The sequence below is a fragment of the Cherax quadricarinatus genome, chromosome 70 (assembly GCF_038502225.1).
Source record: "Cherax quadricarinatus isolate ZL_2023a chromosome 70, ASM3850222v1, whole genome shotgun sequence".
In the NCBI taxonomy this organism is placed as follows: domain Eukaryota; kingdom Metazoa; phylum Arthropoda; class Malacostraca; order Decapoda; family Parastacidae; genus Cherax; species Cherax quadricarinatus.
In genome coordinates, this window is record NC_091361.1 from 19692841 (window position 1) to 19712505 (window position 19665).

The 19665-nt window shown below is 43.6% G+C and overlaps 1 protein-coding gene across 3 annotated transcripts in view; it reads left to right on the forward strand.

Annotated features, from left to right (window-relative positions):
- LOC128702627 (macrophage mannose receptor 1) overlaps positions 1 to 19665 on the forward strand; it is a 199929-nt gene that overhangs the window by 101810 nt on the left and 78454 nt on the right. For all 3 annotated transcript variants that reach the window (XM_070099923.1, XM_070099922.1, XM_070099921.1), the window contains 3 exons: positions 159 to 317; positions 7220 to 7459; positions 17105 to 17290. In XM_070099923.1, the coding sequence (XP_069956024.1) occupies positions 159 to 317; positions 7220 to 7459; positions 17105 to 17290 (585 nt within the window). The remainder of the gene's footprint in view (positions 1 to 158; positions 318 to 7219; positions 7460 to 17104; positions 17291 to 19665) is intronic.

Sequence of the window (19665 nt, forward strand, 5' to 3'; positions counted from 1 at the left end):
TTGCTTCCCCAAATTGTGGATTAGCTGTGAATTATTCTTTTTTTAAAACTATGAATTATATCTTATTCTAATTGATTTTTTTATTAATAATAAGTTTTCACAGCATTGAGAAATGATCAAGTTAATCATTTAATAATAGTTTGGGTGATACATGACAGAAACTTGTCCAGAGGAATCCACATACTCTGAGAGGAGATGTTACTACCCGAGCCAGCAGGAGGACACATGGAGCAACTCCCGCAGCAGGTGTAAACAATGGGACGAGGCAGCCGACCTCGTCAGCATCCACTCAGTGGAGGAAAACACTTTCTTTGGTGGTGAGTGATGAGTAACAACAGAGAACAATCTCTGGGTTTATAAAGAACATTTCATACTTCGTTAAAACGAAACAATATATAAAAATGAGAGTGTATGAGAGCGTCGGGGGATCGATCCTTCGTTGATATGTGGTAATTCAATTAACAACATAACAAAAGGCCTAAATAATGGGCAAGGAAGCGTAAGAGAGAGCAGGAAAGTCTACTCAGTGGTAGAAACTCCGTAGTAGTGGGAGCAACAAGTAAGGGCAGATCACATGAGTCATTGTATTTATTAAGTACAAGTATTACGACATTATAAGATCTTATATATAAATAAATGAGTTAATTTTATTTACACCTAATAATGAATGGCTACACGATCCCAGAAATATATCCCCGCATTCCATCAGCTCAGCCCACTCTACCTAAACGCAAACAAAGGGAATAATGCAACAAACAATAAAATTATGTATACGTGTATATGTATGCTTGTGCATAAATGTACACTATATGTCGTGCCGAATAGGCAGAACTTGCGATCTTGGCTTAAATAGCAACGTTCATCTTGCCATATAGGACAAGCGAAAATTTGTGTATGCAATAATTTCGCCAAAATCATTCTGAACCTAACGAAAAAAATATATTTCACTGTGTTTGTTTAGAATTAAATTATTGTAAACAAATCTAAAATATATTTAGTTGGGTTAGGCTAAAATAAATTGTTCTTGTTATAATAAGGTTAGGTAAGTTTTCTAAGATTCTTTTGGTGCAAAATTTTTACATCAATATGCATGAAAAAAAATATCTTTAAACGTATAAGAGAAAATTTTAGAAAGGACTTAATTTTAAATGAGTTCTTGCTAATTGACCAGTTTTACATATTCGGCACGACATATATATATATATATATATATATATATATATATATATATATATATATATATATATATATATATATATATATATATGTATATATATATATATATATATATATATATATATATATATATATATATATATATATATATATATATATATATATATATATATATATATATATATATATATATATATATATATATGCACCTAACCTAACCTAACCTAACCTAACCTAACCTAACCTAAGCTTACCTAACCTAACCTTACCTAGCCTAACCTAACCCAACCTAACCTAACCTTACCTAACCTAACCTAACCTAACCTTACCTAACCTAAACTAACCTAACCTAACCTAACCTTACCTAACTTAACATAACTTAACCTAACCTAACATAACCTAACCTAACCTTACCTAACCTAACCTAACCTTACCTAACGTAACGTAACCTAACCTAACCTAACCTTACCTAAAGTAACGTAACGTAACGTAACCTAACCTAACCTAACCTTACCTAACTTAACCTAACTTAACCTAACCTAACATAACCTAACCTAACCTTACCTAACCTAACCTAACCTTACCTAAGGTTAGGTTAGGTTAGTGTGTGTGTGTGTGTGTGACTAGGCAGCGTATGTGTGTCCAGGCAGTGTATGTGTGACCAGGCAGTGTATGTGACCAGGCAGTGTGTGTGTGTGACCAGGCAGTGTGTGTGTGTGACCAGGCAGTGTGTGTGTGACGAGGCAGTGTATGTGTGTGACCAGGCAGTGTGTGTGTGACCAGGCAGTGTGTGTGTGTGACCAGGCATTGTGTGTGTGTGTGACCAGGCAGTGTGTGTGTGTGACCAGGCAGTGTGTGTGTGACCAGGCAGTGTATGTGTGTCCAGGCACTGTATGTGACCAGGCAGTGTGTGTGTGTGACCAGGCAGTGTGTGTGTGTGACCAGGCAGTGTGTGTGTGACCAGGCAATGTATGTGTGTCCAGGCAGTGTATGCGACCAGGCAGTGTGTGTGTGACCAGGCAGTGTGTGTGTGACCAGGCAGTGTGTGTGTGACCAGGCAGTGTATGTGTGTCCAGGCAGTGTGTGACCAGGCAGTGTGTGTGTGTGTGTGTGTGTGTGTGTGTCCAGGCAGTGTTTGTGTGTCCACGCAGTGTATGTGACCAGGCAGTGTGTGTGACCAGGCAGTGTGTGTGTGACCAGGCAGTGTATGTGTGTCCAGGCAGTGAATGTGACCAGGCAGTGTGTGTGTGACCAGGCAGTGTGTGTGTGACCAGGCAGTGTATGTGTGACCAGGCAGTGTATGTGACCAGGCAGTGTGTGTGTGACCAGGCAGTGTGTGTGTGTGACCAAGCAGTGTGTGTGTGTCCAGGCAGTGTGTGTGTGACCAGGCAGTGTGTGTGTGTTTCCAGGCAGTGTGTGTGTGACCAGGCAGTGTGTGTGTGTCCAGACAGTGTGTGTGTGACCAGGCAGTGTGTGTGTGACCAAGCAGTGTATGTGTAACCAGGCTGTGTGTGTGTGACCAGGCAGTGTGTGTGTGTCCTGGCAGTGTATGTGACCAGGCAGTGTGTGTGTGACCAGGCAGTGTGTGTGTGACCAGGCAGTGTGTATGTGACCAGGCAGTGTGTGTGTGACCAGGCAGTGTGTGTGTGACCAGGCAGTGTATGTGTGTCCAGGCAGTGTATGTGACCATTCAGTGTGTGTGTGACCATGCAGTGTATGTGTGACCAGGCAGTGTGTGTGTGTCCAGGCAGTGTGTGTGTGACCAGGCAGTGTATGTGTGTCCAGGCAGTGTATGTGTGACCAGGCAGTGTGTATGTGACCAGTCAGTGTGTGTGTGTGACCAGGCAGTGTGTGTGTGACCAGGCAGTGTATGTGTGTCCTGGCAGTGTATGTGACCAGATAGTGTGTGTGTGACCAGGCAGTGTGTGTGTGACCAGGCAGTGTGTATGTAACCAGGCAGTGTGTGTGTGACCAGGCAGTGTGTGTGTGACCAGGCAGTGTATGTGTGTCCAGGCAATGTATGTGACCATTCAGTGTGTGTGTGACCAGGCAGTGTATGTGTGACCATGCAGTGTGTGAGTGTCCAGGCAGTGTGTGTGTGACCAGACAGTGTGTGTGTGACCAGGCAGTGTATGTGTGTGACCAGGCAGTGTGTGTGTGTATCCAGGCAGTGTGTGTGTGACCAGGCAGTGTGTGTGTGTGACCAGGCAGTGTGTGTGTGTATCCAGGCAGTGTGTGTGTGACCAGGCAGTGTGTGTGTGACCAGGCAGTGTATGTGTGACCAGGCAGTGTGTGTGTGACCAGGCAGTGTGTGTGTGACCAGGCAGTGTATGTGTGACCAGGCAGTGTGTGTGTGACCAGGCAGTGTGTGTGTGACCATGCAGTGTATGTGTGACCAGGCAGTGTGTGTGTGTCCAGGCAGTGTGTGTGTGACCAGGCAGTGTATGTGTGTCCAGGCAGTGTATGTGTGACCAGGCAGTGTGTATGTGACCAGTCAGTGTGTGTGTGTGACCAGGCAGTGTGTGTGTGACCAGGCAGTGTATGTGTGTCCTGGCAGTGTATGTGACCAGGCAGTGTGTGTGTGACCAGGCAGTGTGTGTGTGACCAGGCAGTGTGTATGTGACCAGGCAGTGTGTGTGTGACCAGGCAGTGTGTGTGTGACCAGGCAGTGTATGTGTGTCCAGGCAGTGTGTGTGACCATTCAGTGTGTGTGTGACCAGGCAGTGTATGTGTGACCATGCAGTGTGTGAGTGTCCAGGCAGTGTGTGTGTGACCAGACAGTGTATGTGACCAGGCAGTGTGTGTGTGACCAGGCAGTGTGTGTGTGTATCCAGGCAGTGTGTGTGTGACCAGGCAGTGTGTGTGTGACCAGGCAGTGTATGTGTCACCAGGCAGTGTGTGTGTGACCAGGCAGTGTGTGTGTGACCAGGCAGTGTATGTGTGACCAGGCAGTGTGTGTGTGACCAGGCAGTGTGTGTGTGACCCTGCAGTGTATGTGTGACCAGGCAGTGTGTGTGTGTCCAGGCAGTGTGTGTGTGACCAGGCAGTGTATGTGTGACCAGGCAGTGTGTGTGTGACCAGGCAGTGTGTGTGTGACCAGGCAGTGTATGTGTGACCAGGCAGTGTGTGTGTGACCAGGCAGTGTGTGTGTGACCATGCATTGTATGTGTGACCAGGCAGTGTGTGTGTGTCCAGGCAGTGTATGTGTGACCAGGCAGTGCAAGTGTGACCAGGCAGTGTGTGTTTGACCAGGCAGTGTGTGTGTGTGACCAGACAGTGTATGTGTGACCAGGCAGTGTGTTTGTGACCAGGCAGTGTATGTGTGACCAGGCAGTGTGTATGTGACCAGGCAGTGTGTGTAAGTGTGACCAGGCAGTGCATGTGTGACCAGGCAGTGTGTGTGTGTGTGACCAGGCAGTGTATGTATGACCAGGCAGTGTATGTGTGACCAGGCAGTGTGTGTGTGTGACCAATCAGTGTATGTGTGACCAGGCAGCGTGTGTGTGACTAGGCAGTGTATGTGTGACCAGGCAGTATGTGTTTGACTAGGCAGTGTGTGTATGTGTGACCAAGCAGTGTGTGTGTGACCAGGCAGTGTGTGTGTGTGTGTGTGTGTGACCAGGCAGTGTGTGTACTCACCTAGTTGTACTCACCTAGTTGAGGTTGCGGGGGTCGAGTCCGAGCTCCTGGCCCCGCCTCTTCACTGATCGCTACTAGGTCACTCTCCCTGAGCCGTGAGCTTTATCATACCTCTGCTTAAAGCTATGTATGGATCCTGCCTCCACTACATCGCTTCCCAAACTATTCCACTTACTGACTACTCTGTGGCTGAAGAAATACTTCCTAACATCCCTGTGATTCATCTGTGTCTTCAGCTTCCAACTGTGTCCCCTTGTTACTGTGTCCAATCTCTGGAACATCCTGTCTTTGTCCACCTTGTCAATTCCTCTCAGTATTTTGTATGTCGTTATCATGTCCCCCCTATCTCTCCTGTCCTCCAGTGTCGTCAGGTTGATTTCCCTTAACTTCTCCTCGTAGGACATACCTCTTAGCTCTGGGACTAGTCTTGTTGCAAACCTTTGCACTTTCTCTAGTTTCTTCACGTGCTTGGCTAGGTGTGGGTTCCAAACTGGTGCCGCATACTCCAATATGGGCCTAACGTACACGGTGTACAGGGTCCTGAATGATTCCTTATTAAGATGTCGGAATGCTGTTCTGAGGTTTGCCAGGCGCCCATATGCTGCAGCAGTTATTTGGTTGATGTGCGCTTCAGGAGATGTGCCTGGTGTTATACTCACCCCAAGATCTTTTTCCTTGAGTGAGGTTTGTAGTCTCTGGCCCCTTAGACTGTACTCCGTCTGCGGTCTTCTTTGCCCTTCCCCAATCTTCATGACTTTGCACTTGGTGGGATTGAACTCCAGGAGCCAATTGCTGGACCAGGTCTGCAGCCTGTCCAGATCCCTTTGTAGTTCTGCCTGGTCTTCGATCGAGTGAATTCTTCTCATCAACTTCACGTCATCTGCAAACAGGGACACCTCAGAGTCTATTCCTTCCGTCATGTCGTTCACAAATACCAGAAACAGCACTGGTCCTAGGACTGACCCCTGCGGGACCCCGCTGGTCACAGGTGCCCACTCTGACACCTCGCCACGTACCATGACTCGCTGCTGTCTTCCTGACAAGTATTCCCTGATCCATTGTAGTGCCTTCCCTGTTATCCCTGCTTGGTCCTCCAGTTTTTGCACCAATCTCTTGTGTGGAACTGTGTCAAACGCCTTCTTACAGTCCAAGAAAATGCAATCCACCCACCCCTCTCTCTCTTGTCTTACTGCTGTCACCATGTCATAGAACTCCAGTAGGTTTGTGACACAGGATTTCCCGTCCCTGAAACCATGTTGGCTGCTGTTGATGAGATCGTTCCTTTCTAGGTGTTCCACCACTCTTCTCCTGATAATCTTCTCCATGATTTTGCATACTATACATGTCAGTGACACTGGTCTGTAGTTTAATGCTTCATGTCTGTCTCCTTTTTTAAAGATTGGGACTGCATTTGCTGTCTTCCATGCCTCAGGCAATCTCCCTGTTTCGATAGATGTATTAAATATTGTTGTTAGGGGTACACATAGCACCTCTGCTCCCTCTCTCAATACCCATGGGGAGATGTTATCTGGCCCCATTGCCTTTGAGGTATCTAGCTCACTCAGAAGCCTCTTCACTTCTTCCTCGGTTGTGTGCACTGTGTCCAGCACTTGGTGGTGTGCCCCACCTCTCCGTCTTTCTGGAGTCCCTTCTGTCTCCTCTGTGAACACTTCTTTGAATCTCTTGTTGAGTTCTTCACATACTTCACGGTCATTTCTTGTTGACTCTCCTCCTTCCTTCCTTAGCCTGATTACCTGGTCCTTGACTGTTGTTTTCCTCCTGATGTGGCTGTACAACAGTTTTGGGTCAGATTTGGCTTTCGCTGCTATGTCATTTTCATATTGTCTTTGGGCCTCCCTTCTTATCTGTGCATATTCGTTTCTGGCTCTACGGCTGGTCTCCTTATTCTCCTGGGTCCTTTGCCTTCTATATTTCTTCCATTCCCTAGCACACTTGGTTTTTGCCTCCCTGCACCTTTGGGTAAACCATGGGCTCATCCTGGCTTTTTCATTATTCCTGTTACCCTTGGGTACAAACCTCTCCTCAGCCTCCTTGCATTTTGTTGCTACATATTCCATCATCTCATTAACTGGCTTCCCTGCCAGTTCTCTGTCCCACTGAACCCCGTTCAGGTAGTTCCTCATTCCTGTGTAGTCCCCTTTCTTGTAGTTTGGCTTCATTCGTCCTGGCCTTCCTGCTTCTCCCTCCACTTGTAGCTCTACTGTGTATTCGAAGCTTAAAACCACATGGTCGCTGGCCCCAAGGGGTCTTTCGTATGTGATGTCCTCGATATCTGTGTGTGTGTGTGTGTGACCAGGCAGTGTGTGTGTGTGTGTGTGTGACCAGGCAGTGTGTGTGTGTGTAGATGTGAGCCTTCCATAAAGGTCTTACCTAATCTTGACAGAACTGATGAAGAATGCCAGTGATGGTACCTGGCTCGGTCTTACATACAATCAACTCACAAACTGGACCTGGTCTGACGGCCAGGACACTGACTTCTCCATGTGGGACACTAATGAACCTGATAGCGTTGAGACGGATCAGTGTGTCGTCATGACTAACGACACCAGCAGCGACTACAGCTTCAGGTGGAGAAACATTCCTTGTGAATCAATCAAGAACTTCGGCTGCGAGCTCTTCCCTAGTAAGTGTTGACATTCACCATGTTGAGTAGGACATTCACTCAGTCTTTCAAGAAGCACATGTCTATAGAATGGAAGAGAATGTCTGGGTCTACATCCTCTATTCCTAAGGTAAACAAATACCGTATTTTCCGGCATATAAGGCACACGAGTATATAAGATATATTAGACTATGTTTCCAAGAGATTGTAAAGTAACGTAAGTAAACAGCTGCTACAGCGTAACCAAAAGTTTACCCTTGACCCTGACCTTAATTATATAAGGCGCAGGATAATTTGCCAAGAATTATGGAAAAAGCGCGCCTTATATGCCGGGAAATACGATATGTCTATTGGATATAAAATGTTTGATAGTACCTCCTACCTCTAACACTCCTCTGCAGGTACTCTTCTTCCAAAACAGAGAGTTACATGTACCCCTTCAGCTGGCGGGGGATACCTTGATACTGGTGAAGAGCTCTTGGCCCAAGGGCCCAACTCGTTGGATCAACATTACCTACCATTTCATAAGTTTCTAATGCTCCCAAATATATAAATATCTGAATGTGTTTTGGTCGCTTTGCAACTCGACGAAGGTATCTTCGTATCCCATAGAGTTCAGTTCTATTGTTTGAAACAGTGACTATGGAGATGACTTCCTCGTCAGGGTGATGGACTGATCACATCATCTTTACCTCTCCACAGTTTCTGCTGTCTCCTCTGCATTCAACTGAAGAAGCCTACCGTGAAGGCGAAACGTTTCGACAATAAAGATACAAAAACTAGTGCAAATGTATCTTGCGTCTCTCTTATTTTTCTGAGGAAGACTGTCACATTGTGCGGTGTGAGAGACTATACAGTGACTTTGAACTGACTTTGTGATTGAAGACATCATAAAAGGTCTTTGAAAAGCCGTGGTGTCCTCATCAGAGGTTGAAGCTTGACGGAAAATGTTTGACAACAGTTGATGTACATTATGCACGGTTCTGCAATAATTCGCAATGCAATGTGGCTAAGCCTGGGGACACTTGGTCCCGAAGATGAGGGGGTACTTGTACCTCCTTCCATGGGAGACTTAGGTCTCGAGGTACTCCCGAGATAGGGAGCCAAGGCCGGGTCACCACTACTTGGAAAAGATCCGGGTCGGGAGAATACCGGTGAATAAGAAAAAAAAAATGTCATCACTGACTGGCGGACAACACACTACAAGCTCTCCCGCAAAAGGAATTTGGTATAGCAATTGAGAGCAAGCTCTGAGAGACAGGAAACAAAGACTGGTTGCAGAAGTACACTCCATGTGATAGTGGATTTCCTGAACTTCGATCTCTGGTTAATGGTTTAGCACATACTGAAGATGACGGTATGAGCTGTGATCAAACTGAGAAGGTGAACTTTGAGATACGGTGCAGCATGGACAATAAACCTGTGAGTGGTGGAACCATCAAGAAAAGTAAGATGGTGTGTATATTTAATTAACTGAAACCGTGACTAAAAGTGGACAAGCAGGTGGTTCAACTAGACCCATCAATTTGAGGATGATGGTGATATTATTCCCTATTTCTGTCTACAGTTGATCAGGCACCTTGCAAAGCACCTTCACGTCCGAGGTCATAGTGTAATATCAGCAGTGGCGATGTTCACACATTAATCGTGTCAACAGTACTGGAATTTGCCTGTAATGAACAGCCCGTTACTGGTGCTGCAGAAGACACCGACGTATTCATGTTGCTCTACCACTGGGATACTTGTAAGGCTGATATCTTGCTCAGGAAGAAAAGCATGCGATCAAAGGCAGGGAAATGTACAGAATGAAGGAAGCTACGACAGAGTGCTTATAGAGATACGGAAACACATCTTATTCATTCATGCTTGGAGTGGCTGCAACTCTACACCAGCAACACTACACCAGCAACACTACACCAGCAACATACGGTCAAGGAAAGACATACTTAAGGAGACAGCAGAAGAAGTTCACAGACGTACAAGGTTTGTCAAGCACTATCAACACGTGAGACAAGACAACAGCAGAAGTTAGTGATGCGAGAATTCTTCTTCTTTTGTTTTGTAAACTTTATGGCTGCAGTAGGCAAGGTTCACTCACAACTCGAAGGTGTACCAGACAATGATGGTCAAGAACAGCTGAATGGAACCACTTAAATTGTTACACATTGAACTTGCTGCCCCTTACCACACCTTGAGCATCCACCTCCAAGCTGCCAGATAGTACACGCATGCATCTTTATCGTGACTGATAAACATGCAGTGCCATCAAAAGTCCTAAAATTTATTCGCTGCAAGAGCATGAAAACAAGAAAGAATCCACGTCTCACATTTTTTTTTTAAATGTAAAATGGCGTGAGCATATTGTCGAGGTGAATCCTGCAACAACACTGAACCTGTCATGGTTATTGTTGACTAAACTGATGTTGTGAAGACGTAAAGAGAGCATAAAGACAGTGTCAATTCTTTTAAGCGAAAATAAAACAGTCTTAGAGGATCCATATTTAAAATCTCTGTAATTTTTTAAGCAAAAAAAGTTAACTGATGGCGGTTTTAAATGTGACTGAGACATAATTCTACGTCAAGCGACACCAAAATCATTTTTATGAAAACTTTTTCCAGGTTCGACCCTTCTTATGCTAGACTCAAGTTTTAGATGCGTCACTAAACTCGTGGAAACTATAAACGCTAAGACACTGAGGTTTTGAATATTTCCGAATTTTTCTGCTTAACAATTACGTGAGGAAAAAAACTATCAGTAGGTAGTTTTATTTCCCAAATTTTTAAAGAGTCAATAAAATTGACAGATAATTAAACAAAATAATTAAACCAAAGTAACACCAATTGTTGAATATTTGAAGCCGGACACAACAGTTAATACATAGACTTTTTCTTAATAAAAATGGCAATTAAAAATTTACGTTGTTCAAAGTGAAAGCTCATCAACACTGAAAGTTTGAAGCCTCTCAGAAAAGGCATTCTGGAGTTTTGAGACTCTCTGATCGCGGGTTCTATCCCCGCCCGTGGTATGGTTTGTTTGCAATCATGTCATTACGATTTCGTGAGACATTCTTTAGAATTTTCTGTGAATTGAAAAAGTCCACGCTTTTTTTTTTAACGATTTCAATACAGTTACAAATTTTGATCTAAATATTTTAAACTTCCAGTTTAAACTTCCAGTTTAAACTTCCAGTTTATCTTCTTATGTAAAACAACAGTCAATAACACCAGACATTCTGTAGTTATTGAATGGGAATCAGTATCATTATTTAATAAAACTGGCAAACTGGGACTTAGTCAACTCAGTAACAACACCAACTTTGCTTTCCAGAATACACAACATAGCTAAAAATTTGAAGCCGATCAGAAGAGTCATTCCCCAGTTATTTCACTGATTACACCAACTCCAAGTTTTATAAACTAATTTAGTACACTGGCATATTTACCCCCAGACACAAGCTAAACTTAATGGGTACCATCCTGGCCCTAAGTCACATCAACTGTTTAATATTAAAGCCGATTTAACGTTTTACAGATAAATTTAACATGTGTGTGTGCGCCCACACACCTGAATTTCACTCTCCGCCGCTGGTAATTTGGGAAGCACCTTTTTTGTAAACATTTGGAGCTATACAGCAGAGGATTTTGAAGATTATCGGAATTCTGCCAGGAGAATGGCTTCAACAACTTCGGTCATAGGGAACCTGTGCGGGCCAGTTGTTCCTAGAATATTGACCGAGATAATTACCGTGAACCACCATCGAAAATTTGAAGGAGATCGAATGAGGCCATTTAGTATTGTGCAAAAAAAAATATCACGAAAAGATGGAGGAAGACAAAAGAATTCTGGCAACTATTTGGAGGTCCACCTTCGGGGATACCTAAGTAGCTTCCGTTGATACCTAAGTAGCCTCCGTTGATACCTAAGTAGCCTCCGTTGATACCTAAGTAGCCTCCGTTGATACCTAAGTAGCCTCCGTTGATACCTAAGTAGCCTCCGTTGATACCTAAGTAGCCTCCGTTGATACCTAAGTAGCCTCCGTTGATACCTAAGTAACCTCCGTTGATATCTAAGTATCCTCCGTTGATACCTAAGTAGCCTCCGTTGATACCTAAGTAGCCTCCGTTGTTACCTAAGTAGCCTCCGTTGATACCTAAATATCCTCCGTTGATACCTAAGTAGCCTCTGTTGATACCTAAGTAGCCTCCGTTGATACCTAAGTAGCCTACGTTGATACCTAAGTATCCTCCGTTGATACCTAAGTAGCCTCCGTTGATACCTAAGTAGCCTCCGTTAATACCTAAGTAGCCTCCGTTAATACCTAAGTAGCCTCCGTTAATACCTAAGTAGCCTCCGTTAATACCTAAGTAGCCTCCGTTGATACCTAAGTAGCCTCTGTTGATACCTAAGTAGCCTCTGTTGATACCTAAGTAGCCTCCGTTAATACCTAAGTAGCCTCCGTTGATACCTAAGTATCCTCCGTTGATACCTAAGTAGCCTCCGTTAATACCTAAGTAGCCTCCGTTGGTACCTAAGTAGCCTCCGTTGGTACCTAAGTAGCCTCCGTTAATACCTAAGTAGCCTCCGTTGATACCTAAGTATCCTCCGGTGATACCTAAGTAGCCTCCGTTAATACCTAAGTAGCCTCCGTTGGTACCTACGTATCCTCCGTTGATACCTAAGTAGCCTCCGTTAATACCCAAGTAGCCTCCGTTAATACCTAATTAGCCTCCGTTGGTACCTAAGTAGCCTCCGTTGGTACCTAAGTAGCCTCCGTTGATACCTAAGTAGCCTCCGTTGATACCTAAGTATCCTCCGTTGATACCTAAGTAGCCTCCGTTAATACCTAAGTAGCCTCCGTTGGTACCTAAGTATCCTCCGTTGATACCTAAGTAGCCTCCGTTAATACCTAAGTGGCCTCCGTTAATACCTAAGTAGCCTCCGTTGGTACCTAAGTAGCCTCCGTTGGTAGCTAAGTAGCCTCCGTTGGTACCTAAGTAGCCTCCGTTGATACCTAAGTAGCCTCCGTTGATACCTAAGTAGCCTCCGTTGGTACCTAAGTAGCTTCCGTTGATACCTAAGTAGCCTCCGTTGATACCTAAGTAGCCTCCGTTGATACCTAAGTAGCCTCCGTTGATACCTAAGTAGCCTCCGTTGATACCTAAGTAGCCTCCGTTGATACCTAAGTAGCCTCCGTTGATACCTAAGTAGCCTCCGTTGATACCTAAGTAGCCTCCGTTGGTACCTAAGTAGCCTCCGTTGATACCTAGGTAGCCTCCGTTGATACCTAAGTAGCCTCCGTTGGTACCTAAGTAGTAGCCTCCGTTGGTACCTAAGCCTAAGTAGCCTCCGTTAATACCTAAGTAGCCTCCGTTGATACCTAAGTATCCTCCGTTGATCCTAAGTAGCCTCCGTTAATACCTAAGTAGTACCGAAGTAGCCTCCGTTGATACCTAAGTAGCCTCCGTTAATACCTAAGTAGCCTCCGTTGATACCTAAGTATCCTCCGTTGATACCTAAGTAGCCTCCGTTAATACCTAAGTAGCCTCCGTTGGTACCTAAGTATCCTCCGTTGATACCTAAGTAGCCTCCGTTGGTAGCTAAGTAGCCTCCGTTGGTACCTAAGTAGCCTCCGTTGATACCTAAGTAGCCTACCGTTGATACCTAAGTAGCCTCCGTTGGTACCTAAGTAGCTTCCGTTGATACCTAAGTAGCCTCCGTTGATACCTAAGTAGCCTCCGTTGATACCTAAGTAGCCTCCGTTGGTACATAAGTAGCCTCCGTTGATACCTAAGTAGCCTCCGTTGATACCTAAGTAGCCTCCGTTGATACCTAATTAGCCTCCGTTGTTGTACCTAAGTAGCCTCCGTTGATACCTAAGTAGCCTCCGTTGATACCTAGGTAGCCTCCGTTGATACCTAATACCTAAGTTAATACCTAAGTAGCCTCCGTTGATACCTAAGTAGCCTCCGTTGATACCTAAGTAGCCTCCGTTGATACCTAAGTAGCCTCCGTTAATACCTAAGTAGCCTCCGTTAATACCGAAGTAGCCTCCGCTGGTACCTAAGTAGCCTCCTCTAAGTTGATACCTAAGTAGCCGTTGATCCGTTGATACCTAAGTAGCCTCCGTTGTTAGCCTCCGTTGATACCTAAGTAGCCTCCGTTGATACCTAAGTATCCTCCGTTGATACCTAAGTAGCCTCCGTTAATACCTAAGTATCCTCCGTTGGTACCTAAGTAGCCTCCGTTGGTACCTAAGTAGCCTCCGTTGATACCTAAGTAGCCTCCGTTGATACCTAAGTAGCCTCCGTTGGTACCTAAGTAGCCTCCGTTGATACCTAAGTAGCCTCCGTTGATACCTAGGTAGCCTCCGTTGATACCTAAGTAGCCTCCGTTGATAGCCTCCGTTGATACCTAAGTAGCCTCCGTTGATACCTAAGTAGCCTCCGTTGATACCTAAGTAGCCTCCGTTGATACCTAAGTAGCCTCCGTTGATACCTAAGTAGCCTCCGTTGATACCTAAGTAGCCTCCGTTGATACCTAAGTAGCCTCCGTTGATACCTAAGTAGCCTCCGTTGATACCTAAGTAGCCTCCGTTGATACCTAACCTCCGTTGATACCTAAGTATCCTCCGTTGTAAGTAGATACCTAAGTAGCCTCCGTTGATACCTAAGTAGCCTCCGTTGATACCTAAGTAGCCTCCGTTGATACCTAAGTAGCCTCCGTTGATACCTAAGTAGCCTCCGTTGATACCTAAGTAGCCTCCGTTGATACCTAAGTAGCCTCCGTTGATACCTAAGTAGCCTCCGTTAATACCTAAGTAGCCTCCGTTGATACCTAAGTAGCCTCCGTTGATACCTAAGTAGCCTCCGTTGATACCTAAGTAGCCTCCGTTGATACCTAAGTAGCCTCCGTTGATACCTAAGTAGCCTCCGTTGATACCTAAGTAGCCTCCGTTAATACCTAAGTAGCCTCCGTTGATACCTAAGTAGCCTCCGTTGATACCTAAGTAGCCTCCGTTAATACCTAAGTAGCCTCCGTTAATACCTAAGTAGCCTCCGTTGATACCTAAGTAGCCTCCGTTAATACCTAAGTAGCCTCCGTTGATACCTAAGTAGCCTCCGTTGATACCTAAGTAGCCTCCATTGATACCTAAGTAGCCTCCGTTGATACCTAAGTAGCCTCCGTTAATACCTAAGTAGCCTCCGTTGATACCTAAGTAGCCTCCGTTGATACCTAAGTAGCCTCCGTTGATACCTAAGTAGCCTCCGTTAATACCTAAGTAGCCTCTGTTAATACCTAAGTAGCCTCCGTTGATACCTAAGTAGCCTCCGTTAATACCTAAGTAGCCTCCGTTAATACCTAAGTAGCCTCCGTTGATACCTAAGTAGCCTCCGTTGATACCTAAGTAGCCTCCGTTAATACCTAAGTAGCCTCCGTTAATACCTAAGTAGCCTCCGTTGATACCTAAGTAGCCTCCGTTAATACCTAAGTAGCCTCCGTTGATACCTAAGTATCCTCCGTTAATACCTAAGTAGCCTCCGTACCTAAGTAGCCTCCGTTAATACCTAAGTGATACCTAAGTAGCCTCCGTTAATACCTAAGTAGCCTCCGTTAATACCTAAGTAGCCTCCGTTGATACCTAAGTAGCCTCCGTTAATACCTAAGTAGCCTCCGTTAATACCTAAGTAGCCTCCGTTGATACCTAAGTAGCCTCCGTTGATACCTAAGTAGCCTCCGTTGATACCTAAGTAGCCTCCGTTAATACCTAAGTAGCCTCCGTTAATACCTAAGTAGCCTCCGTTGATACCTAAGTAGCCTCCGTTGATACCTAAGTAGCCTCCGTTAATACCTAAGTAGCCTCCGTTAATACCTAAGTAGCCTCCGTTAATACCTAAGTAGCCTCCGTTGATACCTAAGTAGCCTCCGTTGATACCTAAGTAGCCTCCGTTAATACCTAAGTAGCCTCCGTTAATACCTAAGTAGCCTCCGTTAATACCTAAGTAGTCTCCGTTAATACCTAAGTAGCCTCCGTTAATACCTAAGTAGCCTCCGTTAATACCTAAGTAGCCTCCGTTAATACCTAAGTAGCCTCCGTTGATACCTAAGTAGCCTCCGTTGATACCTAATTAGCCTCCGTTGTTATTACCTTTCATGTGATATCTACTGATTTTCAGATTTATTTTCAAAACTTTATTCTATTTAAAATTCTTTTGATTCCCGGGAGGAAATAAATGTAACTTAACAATAAAAAATATATAAGTAATCCTCCTGGAATAGCTATCAATCATTTACAGATTAACTATTAAAATATAGTTTGGCCGGAAAATAAGAGTCAGAACCTTCATTTAAGTAATATCTATCAGTTTATAATGATATAAAATGCTGTCAATTTGATGATTAAGACACATGTGCAACAGTTGGGTGTCTTTATTGTTGAAACGTTCCGCCTGCGTAGTAGGCTTCGTCAGTCAAATACTGAGAATATATCGTAGACAGCAGGAGTAGTTGCCAGGTAAGGTAGATGTTATTAGTCCATCAACCTTGAGGAAATAATTGGAGGTAGTCAGTCCCTCAGCCTCGAGAAGAATTCAGCTTCATGATTTAGAGCGATATCCTTCCAAACTATGGAAACGAATATCCCAATTTCTCCAGTGAAATGAAAATGGTACCTACACAGCCCGGTACTAAACTGAGTCTTCCTCTTAGTAAGATATACCAAAGTTTGAAGCTCGTCGAAAATTGGCAAATTGCATTTCTTCGTCTTTAGCAAAAAGTACCGACACCGAAAGTTTGAAGCCGATGAGAATAATCAGTCCCATTTATCTCACGGAAGTGAGCAATAATTTTTTTTCTTATTTGTGGTAGAAATTTGTCAAATTTGCATCTATCCAGCTGAAAACTTTTTTGTTCTTCCATAACGATAGACGCATCAGCGTTTATTGTTTGAAGTTGTCTGCAAGAAACATTCTTAGGTAATTGCTGTCACAATGTAATTCACAGATTTGTGTAGCCGTGTACTGAAGTTGTTACCTTAAACAGAACTACCTGTGTGTTGATGGTGTTCCAATAATGTAACTCTCATATACAATAAGATAACAGCATACTAATGGTGCTTCCATCATTTAACTCTAATATGGAAAGAGAGTAGCAGCAAATTGCTGGTGTTCTAGCTATAATGTTCTCATATGAAATACGATATATTATGGTTGTTCCCACCTTATAATTTGCACATACTGACTTAGGTAACCGTGCACAGGAAAGGCTCCCAACATGTAATTTTCATATGGAATAATTATTTGTATACTCTGGGTATATCCAAGCTTCTAAAAGAATGGTATACAACACCGACAGGATGAAAACTTATACACATGTGAAACATTTGGGTATCTTTATTGTAGACGTTTCGCCATCCAGTGGCTTTGTTAGTACAAATTCTAGGACATAATTTGAAGACAGTAGAACTTAGGGACTGATTACGTCATCTTTTGTATATTGATCTACTGTTTTCAAATTATGTCCTAGAATCTGTATTGATGAAGAAACTGGATGGCGAAACGTTTACAATAAAGATACCCAGATGTTGCACATGTGTCTCAGTTTTCATATCCAAGCTTGTTGAATGCCACCGTGTTATCTGTTGACGTGTGTGTCGTCCTCCGTTGCAGCACACAGTGTGGGTTGTGAGGACGGATGGCTGGCACACGCAGGCTGGTGCTACTGGTACTCCTACGATGCCTCTTCCCTCGCCAACTTCAAAGAAGCCAGGTGGGATTGTCAGGTGCGAGGCAGCGACCTGGTCTCCATACACACTGACGAGGAGAACTCTTTTGTTGACGCCATCATTAACCAACGTAAGGGCTGTTATGTAGTGTCTGTTGTATAGTGTGTGTGTTTTCTAGTATGTTTGCTGTATACAGTGCATGTGCTGTATTGTGTATGTTGTGTATTTATGCTGGCGTGTATGCATAGTGCCAGAGAACTGGCTCATATACTGTCGTCAGGTCAGTGGAAGCAAGAGGAGGCAAGGCCATAGTGGAACCATCCACTAGTGTAAATAGGTCATCGTCTGAAAGTTGGGCAAGTATTGAAGAATTCTTTGTATCAAGATCCCATGATGTTGCAGTATCTGACAGATGTGATAAACGGTTTTGAAAACCGATAAGTTGAAGAACTGAGACACTTATGCTGAGGGACTGATTACCTCAAACTCCTCCTGTCGTTATACCTTCCTGCTTTGTATTAAACTGATGAAGCCACTGTGTGGCGAAACGTTTCTTCAGTAAAGATTCCCATATGTTGTAAAGTAAAAGGACACAAGTGCAGCTAATGTGACATTTTATTGTAAGTACGTTTCGCTCTCCAGGAGTTTCGTTAAGCCGCACCTGTAGAGCGAAACGTTGCCACAATAAAATGTCACATTAGTTGCACTTGTGTCCTTTTACTTTACATATTGTCGGTAATTTTACCAACATATATACATTCCCATATGTTGCATAAGTGTCTCACTTCAGCTTCTCCATTTTCGAAAATCATTTATCACGTTTGGCTAATGTGTTTGTTAGTGTACTGGTCAAGGAAGAAAACTGATATGCTAAATTGACTTTACACGGATTTTGCAAAGGCATTTAACAAATGGGGCCATAGTGTGATATTCTTTATAAAAAAAATCAAGAAAAGTAAGCAAATGGATATTCAGAAATCTATCAAACAGAACACAAATTGTGTTAGTAATTAATGGGAGATTTTAACTTTAGACAAATTGATTGGAACAATATGACAGGAAATCTTGAGTCTAGTGACTTTCTTGATACAGTTCAGGATTGATTTTAAGAACAGGTTGTGACAGAACCAACTACAGCAAACAATCTGCTTGACTTGGTTCTTGCCAAGAAAGATTCACTAATTAATAATCTTGAGGTTAATGATGAGCTTGGGAAAACCGATCACAAATCATTTAGTTTCAATATAGTTTCATGGAATTACCCAGATAACTGCAATCAAATCTCTGTCCCAGACTTTCGCTTGGCCGACTTCATGGGACTGAAAAATTACCTGGGTGGGCTAAATTGGGATGTCCTGATTATGGGACAGGTAGGTGATCTTGGATGCCAATATGACGTTTTTCAGAGCATAGTTCTAGCTGCCCAGACAACTTTTGTTCTGAGTAGGGAAATTAGATCTAACAGAAATGATCCCAAATGGATGAACAATAGATTAAAACATCTCATTGGTCAAAAGAGAGGCATATATAGGCGTATCAAAAGAGGGGATGGGCAGTTAAGAAATCAATATATTCAATTAAAGAGAGAAATAAAGGAAGGAATAAGAAAAACAAAAAGGGGTTATGAGGCTAAGGTTGCAAGGGATTCAAAGACTAACCCAAAAGGGTTCTTTCAGGTATACAGAAGTAAGATTAGGGACAAGATTGGCCCACTTAAGAGTAACTCTGGTCAGATCACTGACAGAGATAAGGATATGTGTGAAATTCTCAATGCCTACTTCCTCTCAGTTTTCACCCAGGAAAATACTAGCGATATCCCTGAAATAATAGATTATGTAGAACAGGACGATAATAATCTATGTACGATTGCGGTAACTAATGACATGGTCCTCAGACAAATAGAGAAACTAAAACCTAACAAATCCCCAGGCCCTGATGAACTGTTTGCAAGGATGTTAAAGGAATGTAAAGAGGAACTTAGCATACCTTTGGCTAATCTTTTTAACATATCACTACAAACTGGCATAGTGCCTGATAAGTGGAAAATGGCAAATGTAATACCTATCTATAAGGCAGGTGACAGGTCCTTGACTTCGAACTATAGACCAATAAGCCTTACCTCCATAGTAGGAAAATTTATGGAATCAACAATTGCCGAAGCAATTCGTAGCCATCTTGATAGGTACAGATCGATTAGTGAATCTCAACACGGTTTTACAAAGGGGCGTTCCTGTCTTACGAATTTACTAACTTTTTTCACTAAGGTGTTTGAGGAGGTAGATCATGGTCATGGATATGATATTGTGTATATGGACTTCAGTAAGGTTTTCGATAGAGTTCCACATCAGAGGCTATTGAGGAAAGTTAAGGCACATGGAATAGGAGGAGAAATTTTTTCCTGGGTAGAGGCATGGCTGACAAATAGGCAGCAGAGAGTTTTCATAAATGGGGAGAAATCAGAATGGGGGCACGTCACAAGCGGTGTTCCTCAGGGGTCAGTGTTGG